Source organism: Triticum aestivum, chromosome 4A (genome assembly GCF_018294505.1).
Source record: "Triticum aestivum cultivar Chinese Spring chromosome 4A, IWGSC CS RefSeq v2.1, whole genome shotgun sequence".
Classification (NCBI taxonomy): Eukaryota; Viridiplantae; Streptophyta; class Magnoliopsida; order Poales; family Poaceae; genus Triticum; species Triticum aestivum.
This window is the reverse complement of record NC_057803.1, coordinates 609254457-609270668: the sequence shown is the minus strand read 5'-3', so window position 1 is coordinate 609270668 and position 16212 is coordinate 609254457. Positions and strand designations below refer to the sequence as shown.

The 16212-nt window shown below is 45.5% G+C and overlaps 2 protein-coding genes across 2 annotated transcripts; one reads left to right on the top strand and one right to left on the bottom strand.

The window, feature by feature from the left end:
- Positions 1 to 89: 89 nt before the first annotated feature.
- LOC123084050 (protein NUCLEAR FUSION DEFECTIVE 2) lies at positions 90 to 1916 on the bottom strand. The gene is made up of 3 exons (XM_044505854.1): positions 1863 to 1916; positions 543 to 1700; positions 90 to 446 (listed from the first exon to the last, which is right to left on the bottom strand). Exons 1-2 carry the CDS (start codon positions 1914 to 1916, stop codon positions 1179 to 1181), a joined length of 576 nt encoding a protein of 191 aa, XP_044361789.1. The 3' UTR covers positions 90 to 446; positions 543 to 1178.
- A 442-nt stretch (positions 1917 to 2358) lies between these two features.
- LOC123087506 (heat stress transcription factor A-1) lies at positions 2359 to 9472 on the top strand. The gene is made up of 2 exons (XM_044509532.1): positions 2359 to 2836; positions 7637 to 9472. The coding sequence occupies exons 1-2, from the start codon at positions 2549 to 2551 to the stop codon at positions 8912 to 8914; spliced, it is 1566 nt and encodes a 521-aa protein (XP_044365467.1). The 5' UTR covers positions 2359 to 2548; the 3' UTR covers positions 8915 to 9472.
- The last annotated feature ends 6740 nt before the right edge of the window (positions 9473 to 16212 follow it).

Sequence of the window (16212 nt, the reverse complement as noted above, 5' to 3'; positions counted from 1 at the left end):
AAAGGCTCTGTAATGAATTGGTTGGAATACCATTTCAGCAAGGAAACTGAAATGGACATGAATACGAATTCACTTGTTTGGTTGTTCACTGAATTGCCTCATGAAATCTGTGAGGTTTCAATACTAAATCCTGCTTGGATGACAAACATTGAAATTGCATATTCACATTGATTGTGAAGCTTTTATCCTTCTATCTACAGGAAACATCAAATTTGTCCATACACATACGCACAAGAATCATTAAATTTGCCCACATCCACACACATAGAAACCGAAGAGTAGGCAAGCACGGTCAGGAAGCTTCAGCACCGACAGTCCTTCGTCGTCTACTCCAGCCCCCTAGTAGCCGCAGCTGCAGCAACTAAATGCAGCGGCGGACACCCATAGTCGCCGCGCCGGAGGCGGTCGAGCGGACGGGCCTGTGGCGGACGCCCATGGCCGCCGAGCTGGAGGCAGTGCACGACGCGTCAGTGGAGGGGACGGGTGAGATGCGGCGGTGCCGGAAGATGTTGCAGGAGGAGGGGGCCGAGGAGGGAACGCACCTGGACGCCGCCGAGCTTCGCAGCCGCCGCCCACCTCGGAGCTCGCTATCTCCCTTCCTGCCTTTTCTCCTTATCTGTTCGCGAGGGGGGAAAAGGGAAGTGAACCGGTACGTTTTGCGGGATGGGCGATTTCAGCACAATTCAGAGCCGGAGGCCTCCGTATTGTGGGCAGACTGTTTGCGTGGGAGTGATTTCAGCCTGAATTTAGTTTCATTACCGGCCACCAATTTAGTGTCCAGCCAAACAGGTGAAATGAAACTTACCAATACCAAATCCAATACAAGCCCCCCAATGAAGACATCCAAACGCAGTGTAACTGAATTCGACAAGGAACTCTTGTTCCATGATCCATCTCAAATCAGACATAGCACAACTCGAAGCGGCAGTTCATAATTTGCATACAAGATCAAAGTGGAGGTTCATGATTTTCATCAGAGCTCTGAGTGACTGTCCATAATTTGCATACGAAATCAAAGTGGAAGTTGATGATTTTCATCCAGGCTCTAGGTGGCAGTTCATAATTTACATAAGAGGTAGATTGCAGCAGCAGCTTCACTTATCCTACTAGTAAATATACTTGTGAACACTGATGTGCAAGTGCAAACCATCTTGGATGATTTATTACTCGTGCACGCGTCACATGGCGGCGGCGGTGATGACGTGGAGGCGCCAGAAGACCTCGGCGGCGGCGGCGGCGGTGCCGTTGTCGACGGCGACGGCGCCGAGGAGCGCGCGGAGGGCGCCGCAGACCACGGGCGGGGCCGAGGCCTTGGTGGACCCGGCGACGCGCACGACGCCCGGGATGCCCGCGCGGGCGCCCGCCGCGGCGCAGGCGGGCTCCCCCGCGGCGTCGCGCGCGGCGCGGGAGACGGCGGAGGCCGGCGCGTCGCGGTCGGCGGCGAGGGCCCGCAGCGCGGCGGCCGACTCCGCCGCGGCCAGGCCGAGCACGGCCAGCGCCCGGCCGTTCTCGCGCGAGTAGGAGGCGTGCGTCATCGCGCGGCGGAGCAGGTCCGGGGACCGGAACGCGTAGCCCATCCGGCCCTGCAGCGCCGCCAGCGCCGCGTCGAACGGCGAGGACTCCAGGCCTGAGGCCAGTGGATGGGAGACGGGGACGAGGAGCAGGAGGAGGACGGCGGCGGCGGGGACGCCATTGCTGCTCTGCTAGGTTTTTTTTGGGTGGTGTCAAGTGTGAAGTGCGGGAGAGGAAAGGTTGCCGACGTGGCCATTCTCTCTCTAGGCGAGGTGGAGCGGGCCGGGCCACTGGCGTCTGTGGGCCGGATGGCCCATCGGCACGGCAGCATGGCAAAATTGGTCGCTGACACTGCCCTGGGCCCCTGGCCTATACTCGAAGCGATGGCGGTTTCCCATGCCCATCTTGCTTGAGATTTGAGTGAGACGCTCAAGCTGGAGCTCAATGTCAGAATGTCAAATCGGCTGTCTAATCTACCTACATGTTCCTGCCAGCATGAATAGGAATCGCATGAGTGCATGTTTTCCACTAAAAATTACCAGAAATACTAAGGGCTCCTTTGATCCAAATGAATTTTATAGCATTTTTGGAGGATTGAAATCCTTAGGATTTTATCCTATGTTGGTCCTTTGATTCATAGGATTGAATTCCATAAAAAAATTTCTTATGGAATATTTTATACTATATTTTATAGCAAATATAACATTCACTCCAACGTCCTTTTACAATTTCTTTGTTTTTTCTGTGTCATCAAACACTCATTGCTAATTCTATAGAATTCAAGTGAGCATGCCACTTCAATATGGTACTCCCCCTTTTCCTCCCCCTTTTCCTCCTCCTCCCTCCCTCCTTCAAAGGAAAAGACCCCACCTTTCACCTCCTCCCCAAGACCTAGAATCAATCCCCGCCCCCAAATCCCCCACTCCCCCTGCTCGAATCGGTGGAGCTCCCTCGAGTCCGGCTGGTTGTGTTCCCGCGCGGCGGCGCGGCTGAGCTCCGAGGTCGGGGCCGGGGCCGTACGGATCGAGGGACGGCGATGGACGGCGGGGTTGCTGCTGCGGTGGCTGCGGCGGCGGCGGCGTCGACGGTGACGACGGCGGTGGCGCCTCCTGGGGCGGCGGGGGCGGGGGCGGGCGCGCCGCCGCCGTTCCTGATGAAGACGTACGACATGGTGGACGACCCGGCCACGGACGCCGTGGTGTCGTGGGGGCCGGCCAACAACAGCTTCATCGTCTGGAACACGCCCGAGTTCGCCCGGGACCTCCTCCCCAAGTACTTCAAGCACAACAACTTCTCCTCCTTCGTCAGGCAGCTCAACACCTACGTGCGCGCCCTCCCTCTCCCCTGCTCGCTCCAGCCCCGCTTTGATTCCATCTTCTTGGGGTCTCTCTGCTATCCACGGCGCTTAAAATTTGGGGGATTTTGGTTCTAGTGTACCCGTGCATGCCTGAGCTGATCTGATCCCCAACCTGTAGTTTCTAGTTTGTGAGTGCCCTGCTGATTTACAACTTGAGCCAGATTGAGGATACAGCTTTCTTGACTTCAAGAACTTAGACAGGAGTTAGTCAGGTTTATCACTGCTGCTTTCTTGACTTAAACAACATAGAGAGGAGGACTTGGTCAGGTTTATTACTCTTGTTCTGTGATTGTGACAGCAAGTGACATGTTGCTTGCTTCCAGCTTATGCAAGAACAAGTTTCTTGCATATCTTGGCAATTTATTGGACAGAGGCCTACTTGAGGTACTGAAATCACGGGTACCCACGTGATCTTGCATATAGTATTGCTGCAGTTTACTCGAGTCCTGGAATTTTTTCTCCTAGTGTTTGAGGTTAAAACCGTCCTGCCAATAAGCCCTTCTTGGTTTAAAACATAAAGTAGCTCAGTTGAATTTAGTTTCTACTCCCTCCGTTCCAAATTACTCGTTGCAAAAATGGATGTATCTAGATACATCCATACTTGCGACAAGTAATTCGGAACGGAGTTTATTTAGGTTTGTGAGCCTGTGCTGCAAGTGTGTGTGCTTGGCCACTCTAAAAATTGTTCTGTGAGAGTGACAGCAAGTGGCATGTTGCTTGTTTCGAGCGTATGTAGGTAAGAACGAGATGCATATGTTGGCGCTTTCTTAGACAGGGATCTATTTGAGGTAGCGGAATCACGGATATCTGTGTGGTCTTGCATGTAGTATTTCAGTAGTTTGCTTTAGTCTTTGAATTTTCCTCGTAGTATGTGAGGTTAAAACCGTCCTGCCAATAAGCCCTTCTTGGTTCGAAACATAGCTCTGTTGAGTGTAGTTTGTAGGCCCCAATGTTTAGGCATGTGAGCCTGTGCTGCAATTGTGTACTTCAGCACTCTAAAAAAATTAACCGTCCAGTGCTTTGATTTTTGGCCAGAGTAGAACCACCAACCTTTTGGCTTTTGATCCTGAATGCCACCTGCTGCCGTAGTTTCTGCATACTCAGCCATTTTTGAATCTTAACCAAATTTCTAGTCTGTTGTTATTTTGGACATCCTACCAGGAGGCATTCATGAGGACCAGGAAGCTATAGGGTCACTGATGAAATTCTATCTCTGGAATACCTCTGCCTTATACTAACTTAAAGAACATAGAAAGGAGTTGGTCAGGCTTAATACTGTTGTCATGTGAGTGTAACAGCAGGTGACAGGTTGCTTGTTTTAAGCTTATGTATGAACAAAGTGCGTATCACCCAGGTACTCTCTTAGACAGAGGTCTACTCGAGGCACTGAAATCATGGATATCTGCATGCTCTTGCATATAGTATTGCAGCCCTTTACAGGATTCTAGGGATTTTCCTCGTTCTAGGTGAAATCGAACCATCCTACCAATAAACCCTTCTGGGGATTAAGATACTCCCTGCGTCCCACAATATAAGGCGTTTTTGCAAGCTAAAACAGCTTGCAGAAACATCTTATATTATGGGATGAAGGGAGTAGCTTTGTTGAGTTTATCTTGTAGACTCCAATGTTTAGGCATGTGAGCCTGTGCTGCAAGTGTGTGTACTAGACCACTCTAAAGATTTCTTGATTTCTGGCCAAAGGAGCTCCACCGACCCTTTGATCCTGAATGCCACCTGCTGCCGTGTAGTTTCTGCATACGCAGCCGTTTTCAAACCTTAACCAAATTACTAGTCTATTGTGGGTTTGGACAAAGCCTACCTCCCGGCAGTCAGGAAGACCAGGTAGCGCAGGGTCACTGTGATGAATTCTATCTCTGGAATACTGCTTTCTTATATTATTAACTTAAAGAACATAGAGAAGAGTCAGTCAGATTTAATACTCTTGTCATGTGAGTGACAGCAAGTGAAAGGTTGCCTGTTTCAAGCTTACGTAAGAACAAAATGCATTTCTTAGACAGAGGTCTACTTGATGCACTCAAATTACAGATCTGCGTGGTCTTGCATATAGTATTGCAGCCATTTACTTGAGTCTTGGGATTTTTCCCCGTAGTGCACGAGATAAAAAACGTCCTGCCAATAAACCCTTCTTGGGGTAAAACATAGCTCACTTGAGTCTAGTTTGTAGACATCAATGTTTAGGCATGTGAGCCTTGCTGCAAGTGTGTGTACTTGACCACTCTAAAAATTTCAACCGTCGAGGGCTTTGCTTTATTGCCAGAGGAGCGCCACCGACCCTTTGATCCTGAATGCCACATGCTGCCGTAGTTTCTGTGTGTGCAGCCATTTAGGAGTATGAACCAAATTGCTAATCTGTTGTTCATTTGGACAATCCTACTGGGAAAAGCAGTCAGGAAGATCAGGAAGTGTAGGGCACCGATGAAACTCTATCTCTGGAATACTGCTTTCTTATTAACTTGAAGAACATAGAGTTAGTCAGGTTTAATACTGTTGCCATGTGAGTGTGTCAGCTGGCGACAGGTTGCTTGTTTTAAGCAAGACGAAAACGCATATGTTGGTAATTTCTTAGACAGAGGTCTACTTGATGGTACTGAAATCATGGATACCTTCATGCTCTTGCATATAATATTGCAGCCATTTACTGTAGTCTTGGGATTTGTATGTGAAATTGAACCCATCCTGCCAATAAACCCTTCTTGGTTTAAAACATAGCTTAGTTGTGTTTAGTTTGTAGAATCCGATGTTTAGGCATGTGACCATGTGCTGCAAGTGTACTTGACCACTCTGAAAGCTTGAACCGTCGAGAGCTTTGATTTCTGGCCAAAGGAGCACCACCAGTTGGCATAAATAAACGCATAGATCTGGCTAAGCTTCCCTCCCCATTTTCTGTACATCATGGCCTATTTCTTGAAACCGCCTTAACTCTGTTTCCGAATAGTTTAATTTGCTTCTTGTGCTAGAATATTAGATACATCACAGTTTGGTCCCAGTGTGTGTCATACCTTTAAGTCTTCGATTAATTTGTAAGATTTTATTTTAACTTTAAAAAATAATATTATAATTGACAAAATGCTGCGAATGTATACTCCAGAGCCAGTTTGGTCCCTTTGTGACATCTAAGAAGTACTACTTCTCAGGTGCTGCCCAAGCTCAGATGCCTGGAAACAGTTTTCTCACACAATTACATTGTGATTGCCTTTAAAGTGACCCCAAGCATTTGATAATAAATTTTAACAAAACCTCACATGCAAATGCATATGTTGTCTTGCATATAGTATTGTGGCCCTTTTCTGGAGTCTTGGGTTTCTTGCTGTATGTGAAATTGAACCAGTCCTACCAATAAACCCTTCTTGTTTAAAACGTAGCTTCGTTTAGTTTGTAGTCTCCAATGTTTAGGCATGTTAGCATGTGCTGCAAGTGTACTTGAAATTTTGAACCATCAGTTGCTTTGATTTCTGGCCAAAGGTGTACCACCAGTTGGCATAATTAAGCTTATAGATCTGGCTAGCCTCCCTCCCCATTTTCTGTACATCATGGCCTATTTCTTGAAATTGCCATAACTCTGTTTTGGAATAGTTTAATATGCTTCTTGTGCTAGAATATTACATACATCACAGTTTGATCCCAGTGCGTGTTGTACTTTTAATTCTTAGATTTGATTTGTAAGGTTTTAATTTTAACTTACCGTGGTCGCAGTTTGGTCAAGTATGCTTCTTGTGCTGCGAATAGATATGTTCTGCTTGAGAACCAATATAATCCCTTCGTGGCATCTAAAGAAGTACGTACTTCTCAGGTGCTGCCCAAGCTCAGATGCCTGGAAACAGTTCCCTCACACAGTAACATTATGATTGCCTTTAAAGTGATCCCTAGCATTTGATAATAAATTCTAACTAAACCTCGCATGCATATGATCATCTCATTAAATACCGTTGTGCAATCTCCCCAACTTCTTGAGCTTGGGATATAGCATGAAACAGCACGCTTTATGAATTGATATTTGCATTGGGAATTACGAGGTATGTTATCAGATCTGACGACATGCTTGTTAGCACAACTTGTTACAATCACATACACTTTTCACACGCACTTTTAGAAATTATTCAGAAAGTAGCAGTACACAATACACTGGATTTGTTCCTTTGCCTGTTGTTTTTTTGTTTGCTTTCTGAACCATCACCTCAGTTTAAAGCGATTACCGTTTATACCTTGTGAAGAATTATTTGTTCCAGATAGACTGTCTGTACCTGGTCGTCTGCCGTTCCATACCATTCTGATGCTTGTTTATCTGGATGTGGTTACACTCCTTCACTGGTGAATGCATATGCGATTCCCAGTCATTGACCTGGGTCATCTCTAAGTTGAATTTACATTTGCAAAAAATCTAATAACAGCAGCAAATTGCGGGGCTCTTGGATAACGGGATATTAGGACTTACTGACTACTACTATATAGTTGGATATTTGCTTATCTTCAGTTCACCTGAGCCTGTTATCATTTTTAACTATTTAATTCTTACACAAATGACTAGTAATGCAACCTGTGGTAAATTCATGCCCTTCTGTATTGTGGTCAATTAGCTGTTTCCTTGAGTTGCAGACTCTTTTAGGTGAGTCATAGACTGTTAGGATTGTTTGGGTTGCATTGCTAGTGTGATTGTTCTCTATTTCCCCTTTTCGTGCTACAAAGTTGCCGACCATTCAAAGCACATTAGCCCCTTTCTAATAATTGCATTGCTGCTTTTGGAAACAGGGATTCAGAAAAGTTGATCCAGACAAGTGGGAATTTGCAAATGAGGGTTTTTTGAGAGGACAAAAACATCTACTGAAGACCATCAACAGAAGGAAACCATCGCATGCAAACAACCAAGTGCAAGTGCAACAGCAGCAACCCCAGCAGCAGCAGCAGCAGCAGCAACCCCAGTTGCAGAATGCTCCAATGCCTTCTTGTGTAGAGGTGGGGAAGTTTGGGATGGAGGAAGAGATTGAGATGCTAAAGAGGGATAAAAATGTTCTAATGCAGGAGCTTGTCAGGCTGAGACAGCAACAGCAGACCACTGACCATCAGCTGCAGACTTTGGGCAAGCGTCTTCACGGAATGGAGCAACGACAGCAGCAAATGATGTCTTTCCTGGCTAAAGCAATGCAGAGTCCTGGCTTCCTAGCACAGTTTGTACAGCAGAATGAAAACAGCAAACGGAGAATAGTAGCTGCGAACAAGAAAAGGAGGCTACCTAAGCAAGATGATGGCCTGAACTCCGAAAGTGCATTGTTGGATGGCCAGATAATCAAGTATCAGCCTATGATCAACGAAGCAGCCAAAGCAATGCTGAGGAAGATCCTGCAGCAGGATACCTCCCCACACAGATTTGAATCCATGGCCAATTCAGATAATTTGCTACTGGAGAACTGTATGCCAAGTGCTCAAACTTTTGACAGCTCTTCATCAACCCGGAATTCTGCAGTCACCCTTGCAGAGGTCCCAGGCAACTCGGGCATGCCATATATGCCCACGAGCTCTGGGCTTTCAGCAATTTGTTCATCGTCAAGCCCCCCTGAGATGCAGCGTCCAGTTCTGGACACCAACTCATCGACACAACTTCCCAACATGAGTGCTGTGCCTTCGGTGCCAAAGGCTATGACGCCAGGTTTAAGTGATATCAGTATTCCAGGATTCCCAGATCTGCATGATCTCATAACGGAGGATGCAATTAATATTCCTGTAGAGAACTTCACAATGCCTGGTCCTGAGTGTATATTCCCCCTACCTGATGAAGGCAGTGATGACTCTGTTCCCATGGACCCCATCGACACTGATGAGACCGATGACACCCAGAAGCTTCCGGGAATAATTGATTCCTTCTGGGAGCAGTTCCTTTGTGCCAGCCCTCTCTCCATCGACAATGACGAGGTCGATTCAGGTCTGCTGGACACACGGGGAGCGCAAGAGGAGAATGGATGGACCAGGACCGAGAACTTGGCAAATCTCACTGAACAAATGGGCTTGCTGTCATCCAACCATAGAGGGTGAGGTACCTACTCACAGCGACCCTCTCTCAAGGCGCCCTGGGGTCCAACCTGGTAATAAAACTAGCTCCTATAGTTTATCCTTACGCAATCATACCGAACTGTGAAATGCCTGTCGACGGCCGGTGTGGGAGGACTCCGATCTTTTTGTATCTATAAGGTTTTTTGGCAGGCATAAAAACTAACAACCGTGCGTTGTGTTTCTGCTGTGCTCGTCTGGTTGCGACTAACACCTACCTGAACCAAAACATGTAAAAGACTAGCAGCTCCTCGCGCTATCCAGGGTCGCTGGCCTCTATGGAATCCAGAAAAAATGGTGGTGTTTGGCACTTGTGTTGTGTTGTGTGTATTACTGATTTTTGGGTTAATCTTTTCGCTGCTGCTGGGCCCAAGGCTTGTTCTAGGTTTGGTAGGAACCTCGTTTCTTGGCATGGAGCCGTCGGTTCTTGTATGGAAGGAGACCGTGAGTGAAAGCTGCCTATATGTGTATTTTCTGTTGTTGCAACCTGACACGCCGATCTGATCTTTTACGACGACGAAGCAGGAAGAGTGTATGATGTTTTATTTGCTTTCGGTGATGCTATGTTTTGTCTTTGAAAACTCGAAACTTTAACTAGTCAAGTAGTATTCCGTTTGTAACTGACTAAATTTAGTGAATTTGCTCCCACTTAACCAGACAAGTTTAATCACTGAAAGCCTGTGAGCATTTGGACTTGTTCTGTTTTTAATTGTCGCTTAGAATGAATTATAGTCATGAGTGATTGATAGTGGCAGGTGTAAGTTCATTTTGGGCATGTATTCCACGTACTCCCTCCGTTCGGAATTACTTGTCGTAGAAATGGATGTATCTAGATGTATTTTAGTTCTAGATACATCCATTTCCGAGACAAGTAATTTCGAACGGAGGGAGTAACAGTGAGCAAAGAGAAACTCACATCAGAAACTAAATTGGCAACGGCTGCGAACTAGCGGTGCAACCCTCATCCATGCAAAGGGCATACTAATATGAATAATTTTGGGTGGAACGAAGCTAATTCACCTTGCAAAGCAATCTCTGCGAAAAGAAACAGCACCTTTCTTTCTCCCTTGACTGCATCTATTTCAGGACACCAGAGAGACAGTAGATAAAAAGCGATTCAGTCTCAGCCTGTACCCCCAAATCAAAGGGTCAAGACATTCAGTGTGAGACGCATTAACACCGAAAGACGGTAGACAGAAAACATACAGTAGTACAATGTGTGTTGGCAAACAGCAAAACAGCAGGAGCAGAGCAGCCCAAGCAGTGTGATATGCATCCTTCGCCGCCTTGTCGGTCCATCGAGCATGTCCGCTTTCCTCACCCACATCCAACACAGCAGAGAGAAAACAATCGATCGCACTATAAAGAACACACCACCCATATCAACTCCTTGCACTTGGAAGAAGGAGAAGAACTGCAATTCTACATTCTAGACAAGAGCAAGAGCAAGAGCAAGAGCAAGAGCAGCACGCCTATATATAACCGTTAATCAGGATTATCATGTTTACCTGCTCTTCTTCACAGATTAGTTGGCGTGGAACTAACCCTGCATATTAAGTTCATTTTCGGCATGTCTTGTGTCATGCTGGTGATTTTGGGAACTTACTACTCCCTCCGCTCCATAATTCTTGTCGATCGTGGTTTTAGTTCAAATTAGTATTAGCATATTCTCTGTCTCATGGGTAAGCTGTCCAGTGCCTAGTACACAAGTGCAAGGCGCTGAACTACGCTAATCACTGAAACTATGTATGTGTGGGCACGCAATGGCCAAGTTAATACTGCGTGCAATTAACTCTACTTGAATCCCATGAACTTGACAGTTTTTGAGTTTGAAAACTGCGAGACGGCAGCTCTCAAATTCAGTTTTGTTTCATGAGTGACCCTCCCTTCCTTAATTAGCTGCCTTAATCCCGGTGCCTTCTATGTTTATACCTATCGAGGTCAAGTTCCTGTCCATACTCCATAGACACGACAAAATAACGCACGAAATGCAAACAGATAATTAATTCCGAGAGGAAGAAGGATGTGAGGCAGGCAAGCGAAAGAAGTAGATGTATTTGTGAACTTGTTGATCTAGTTGAACTTGTCACTTTAGTTAGCTTCTACTTGTGAACTTGTCGTAATTGTGGACTTGATGAACTTGTCACTTTAGTTAGCTTCTATTTTGTAAACATGATGTGAACTTGTCTTGTCGTAATTGTGGACTTGATGTGAATTTGTCGTAATTATGGACTTCTTGTGAACTTGTTCTAATTGTGATTTTTTTAATTTATGAACCTGTCAATTTTTTTTGCCAAACTTATCTGAGTATAGCGCCACCAATTAGGACACTATGGTCTGAAGTATTATGAAGTATAGCGCTAGCTAGTGGCGATATGTTGTGAAGCACACCACCCCACACATGGCACTACATATGGTACTCCGTCCATCCATATATATAGGGCCTAATAAATTTTTCGAGATTGCATTTGACTATTGATAAAATTAATAGTATATGAGATGTACAATGTAAAAATTATATCATTGGAAGCACCTTTCACATACAAATTTGATGGTACGCTTTGTGTAACTTGCATGCCATATATTATTGCTCTAACATGTGATGAAAGTTAGGCTCGAAAAACACATTAGGTGATGGATAGAGGGAGTATGTAACCTAGGCCCAATGTTCCATGATGGCGCAGGCACGGCGCCATGAATCATGCCGCTACCATGTCGAGCATAGCAGCCTGGTTGTAGGCGCTATGAAAAACATCATATTGACACTGATATAAAAGATGGCCATCCAAGGCTAGCCAAAATGCCCGGCTCCATTTGACTTGAAAAAATAGTCTTCTGCCAAACACCTCGTATTAAGACAAATTAATATGCTAAAATATACTTGCCTTCCAGCAAAGGAAGCACTTAATTAAGTGCCTTCCGCCAAATAAAGTAAGCTATTTAGTGGCTTCTGCCAAACAGGTTACAAACAGACACTTAGTGCTTCCGGGTAGCAGCTTTCGTCAAACAGCAAGAAATTAGCAGCGGCCTTCCGCCACCCAGACAAACGGAGGCATATATGATGACTTTTGATTGACCAGAAAGATATCCAGACTCATGTAAAGAATCTTTATATTTTTTTCCCGATTTGTGGGAAAAAAGATGTCTAAACATGCCGACGAATCGATGCGAGACTACGTTGGATAGCAAACTGCATCCGACGAATGCTTGCAAGATGTTTGAGGGCCCTTTTGGAGATGTCCTTACTCCCTCCCTTATCATATACAACCTCTCTCCTGGTTTATAGGGTCAATTAAAAAAAATCTTACCAACCGAAATAGATGAGGAGTGATGGAATATTTTTTATAGTTTACAAAAATTACTCAACTAATGCACTCACTTTTTCAAAAAAATGTGTTTATCAATGCGTTAATTGTAATGCACACACGTGTCACCAATAAATGACCAAAAAACATTCACATTCAGGCTAGTCATAGTGAGAGTAATATAGATAGTAACATGCATACCAAATAAGCAAAAATGTAATATCGCAAGTAATTAATGAGGAGAGGGACAAATAGAGTGACATAATATGTTACCATCACATAGCGGTTCCTAATGCAAAATGACTCTACAAAGTTGATAAAGTGGTGCATGATAATATACACATGTTACTACCCACTATATAGGTAGTAACATATCTAAGTGTTGGAAATATGCCCTAGAGGCAATAATAAATTGATTATTATTATATTTCCTTGTTCATGATAATCGTTTATTATCCATGCTATAATTGTATTGATAGGAAACTCAGATACATGTGTGGATACATAGACAACACCATATCCCTAGTAAGCCTCTAGTTGACTAGCTCGTTGATCAATAGATGGTTACGGTTTTCTGACCATGGACATTGGATGTCGTTGATAACGGGATCACATGACAAGACCCAATCCTAAGCCTAGCACAAGATCATGTAGTTCGTATGCTAAAGCTTTTCTAATGTCAAGTATCATTTCCTTAGACCATGAGATTGTGCAACTCCCGGATACCGTAGGAGTGCTTTGGGTGTGCCAAACGTCACAACGTAACTGGGTGGCTATAAAGGTACACTACAGGTATCTCCTAAAGTGTCTGTTGGGTTGGCACGAATCGAGACTGGGATTTGTCACTCCGTGTAAACGGAGAGGTATCTCTGGGCCCACTCGGTAGGACATCATCATAATGTGCACAATGTGATCAAGGAGTTGATCACGGGATGATGTGTTACGGAACGAGTAAAGAGACTTGCTGGTAACGAGATTGAACAAGGTAGCGGGATACCGACGATCGAATCTCGGGCAAGTGTCGTACCGATAGACAAAGGGAATTGTATACGGGATTGATTAAGTCCTTGACATCGTGGTTCATTCGATGAGATCATCGTGGAGCATGTGGGAGCCAACACGGGTATCCAGATCCCGCTGTTGGTTATTGACCGGAGAACGTCTCGGTCATGTCTGCTTGTCTCCCGAACCCGTAGGGTCTACACACTTAAGGTTCGATGACGCTAGGGTTATAAAGGAAGTTTGTATGTGGTTATTGAATGTTGTTCTGAGTCCCGGATGAGATCCCAGATGTCACGAGGAGTTCCGGAATGGTCCAGAGGTAAAGATTTATATATAGGAAATCCTGTTTCGGCCATCGGGACAAGTTTCGGGGTCATCGGTATTGTACCGGGACTACCGGAAGGGTCCCGAGGGTCCACCGGGTGGGTCCACCTGCCCCGGGGGGCCACAGGGCTGTAGGGGGTGCGCCTTGGCCTACATGGGCCAAGGGCACCAGCCCCAAGGGGCCCATGCGCCTAGGGTTTTGAAAGGGGAAGAGTCCCACTAGTGGAAGGCACCCCTAGGTGCCTTGGGGGGGAGGGAAACCTCCCTGGCCGCCCCCCCCCCTAGGAGATTGGATCTCCTAGGGCCGGCGCCCCCCCCCCTTGGCCCTCCTATATATAGTGGGGGAAGGAGGGCTTTTCACCCATGCCTTTGGTTGCCTCCTTCTCCCTCTCCAACACCTCTTCCTCCTCTTCTGCGGTGCTTGGCGAAGCCCTGCAGGATTGCCACGCTCCTCCATCACCACCACGCCGTTGTGCTGCTGCTGGATGGAGTCTTCCTCAACCTCTCCCTCTCTCCTTGCTGGATCAAGGCATGGGAGACGTCGTCGGGCTGTACGTGTGTTGAACGCGGAGGTGCCGTCCGTTCGACACTAGGATCTCCGGTGATTTGGATCACGACGAGTACGACTCCATCAACCCCGTTCTCTTGAACGCTTCCGCTTAGCGATCTACAAGGGTATGTAGATGCACTCTCCTTCCCCTTGTTGCTAGTCTCTCCATAGATAGATCTCGGTGACACGTAGAAATTTTTTGAATTTATGCTACGTTCCCCAACAGTGGCATCATGAGCTAGGTCTATGCGTAGATTCTATGCACGAGTAGAACACAAAGTAGCTGTGGGCATTGATATTGTTCAATATGCTTGCCGTTACTAGTCTTATCTTGATTCGGCGGCATCATGGGATGAAGCGGCCCGAACCGACCTTACACGTACTCTTACGTGAGACTGGTTCCACCGACTGACATGCACTAGTTGCATAAGGTGGCTAGCGGGTGTCTGTCTCTCCCACTTTAGTCGGATCGGATTCGATGAAAATGGTCCTTATGAAGGGTAAATAGCAATTGGCATATCACGTTGTGGTCTTTGCGTAGGTAAGAAACGTTCTTGCTAGAAACCCATAGCAGCCACGTAAAACATGCAAACAACAATTAGAGGACGCCTAACTTGTTTTTGCAGGGTATGCTATGTGATGTGATATGGCCAAAGGATGTGATGAATGATATATGTGATGTATGAGATTGATCATGTTCTTGTAATAGGAATCACGACTTGCATGTCGATGAGTATGACAACCGGCAGGAGCCATAGGAGTTGTCTTAATTTATTTATGACTTGTGTGTCAACATAAACGTCATGTAATTACTTTACTTTATTGCTAACCGTTAGCTGTAGTAGTAGAAGTAATAGATGACATGACAACTTCAAGAAGACACTATGATGGAGATCATGGTGTCATGCCGGTGACGATGATGATCATGGAGCCCCAAGATGGAGATCAAAGGAGCTATATGATATTGGCCATATCATGTCACTATTATTTGATTGCATGTGATGTTTATCATGTTTATACATCTTATTTGCTTAGAACGACGGTAGTAAATAAGATGATCCCTCATTACAATTTCAAGAATGTGTTCTCCCCTAACTATGCACCGTTGCTAAAGTTCGTCGTTTTGAAGCACCACGTGATGATCGGGTGTGATAGATCCTTACGTTCACATACAACGGGTGTAAGACAGTTTTACACATGCAAAACACTTAGGGTTAACTTGACGAGCCTAGCATGTGCATAGACATGGCCTCGAAACACAGAAGACCGAAAGGTTGAGCATGAGTCGTATGGTAGATACGATCAACATGAAGATGTTCACCGATGATAACTAGTCCGTCTCACGTGATGATCGGACACGGCCTAGTTGACTCGGATCATGTAATCACTTAGATGACTAGAGGGATGTCTATCTGAGTGGAAGTTCATAAGATGAACTTAATTATCCTGAACATAGTCAAAAGGTCTTTACAAATTATGTCGTAGCTCGCGCTTTAGTTCTACTGTTTAGATATGTTCCTAGAGAAAATTTAGTTGAAAGTTGATAGTAGCAATTATGCGGACTAGGTCCGTAAACTGAGGATTGTCCTCATTGCTTCATAGAAGGCTTATGTCCTTAATGCACCGCTCAGTGTGCTGAACCTCGAACGTTGTCTGTGGATGTTGCGAACATCTGACATACACATTTTTGATAACTACATGATAGTTCAGTTAAACGGTTTAGAATTGAGGCACCGAAGACGGTTTTTGAAACATCGCAAAACATATGAGATGTTTTGAGGGCTGAAATTGGGATTTCAGGCTCGTGCCCACGTCAAAAGGTATAAGACCTCCGACGATTTTCTTAGCCTACAAACTAAGGAGAAAAGCTCAATTGTTGTGCTTGTGCTCAGATTGTCTGAGTACAACAATCATTTGAATTGAGTGGGAGTTGATCTTCCAGATGAGATAGTGATGTTTCTCCGAAGTCATTACCACCAAGCTGCTTGAGCTTCGTGATGAACTATAATATATCAGGGACATATATGATGATCCTTGAGATATTCGCGATGTTTGACACCACAAAAGTAGAGATCAAGAAGGAGCATCAATTGTTGATGGTT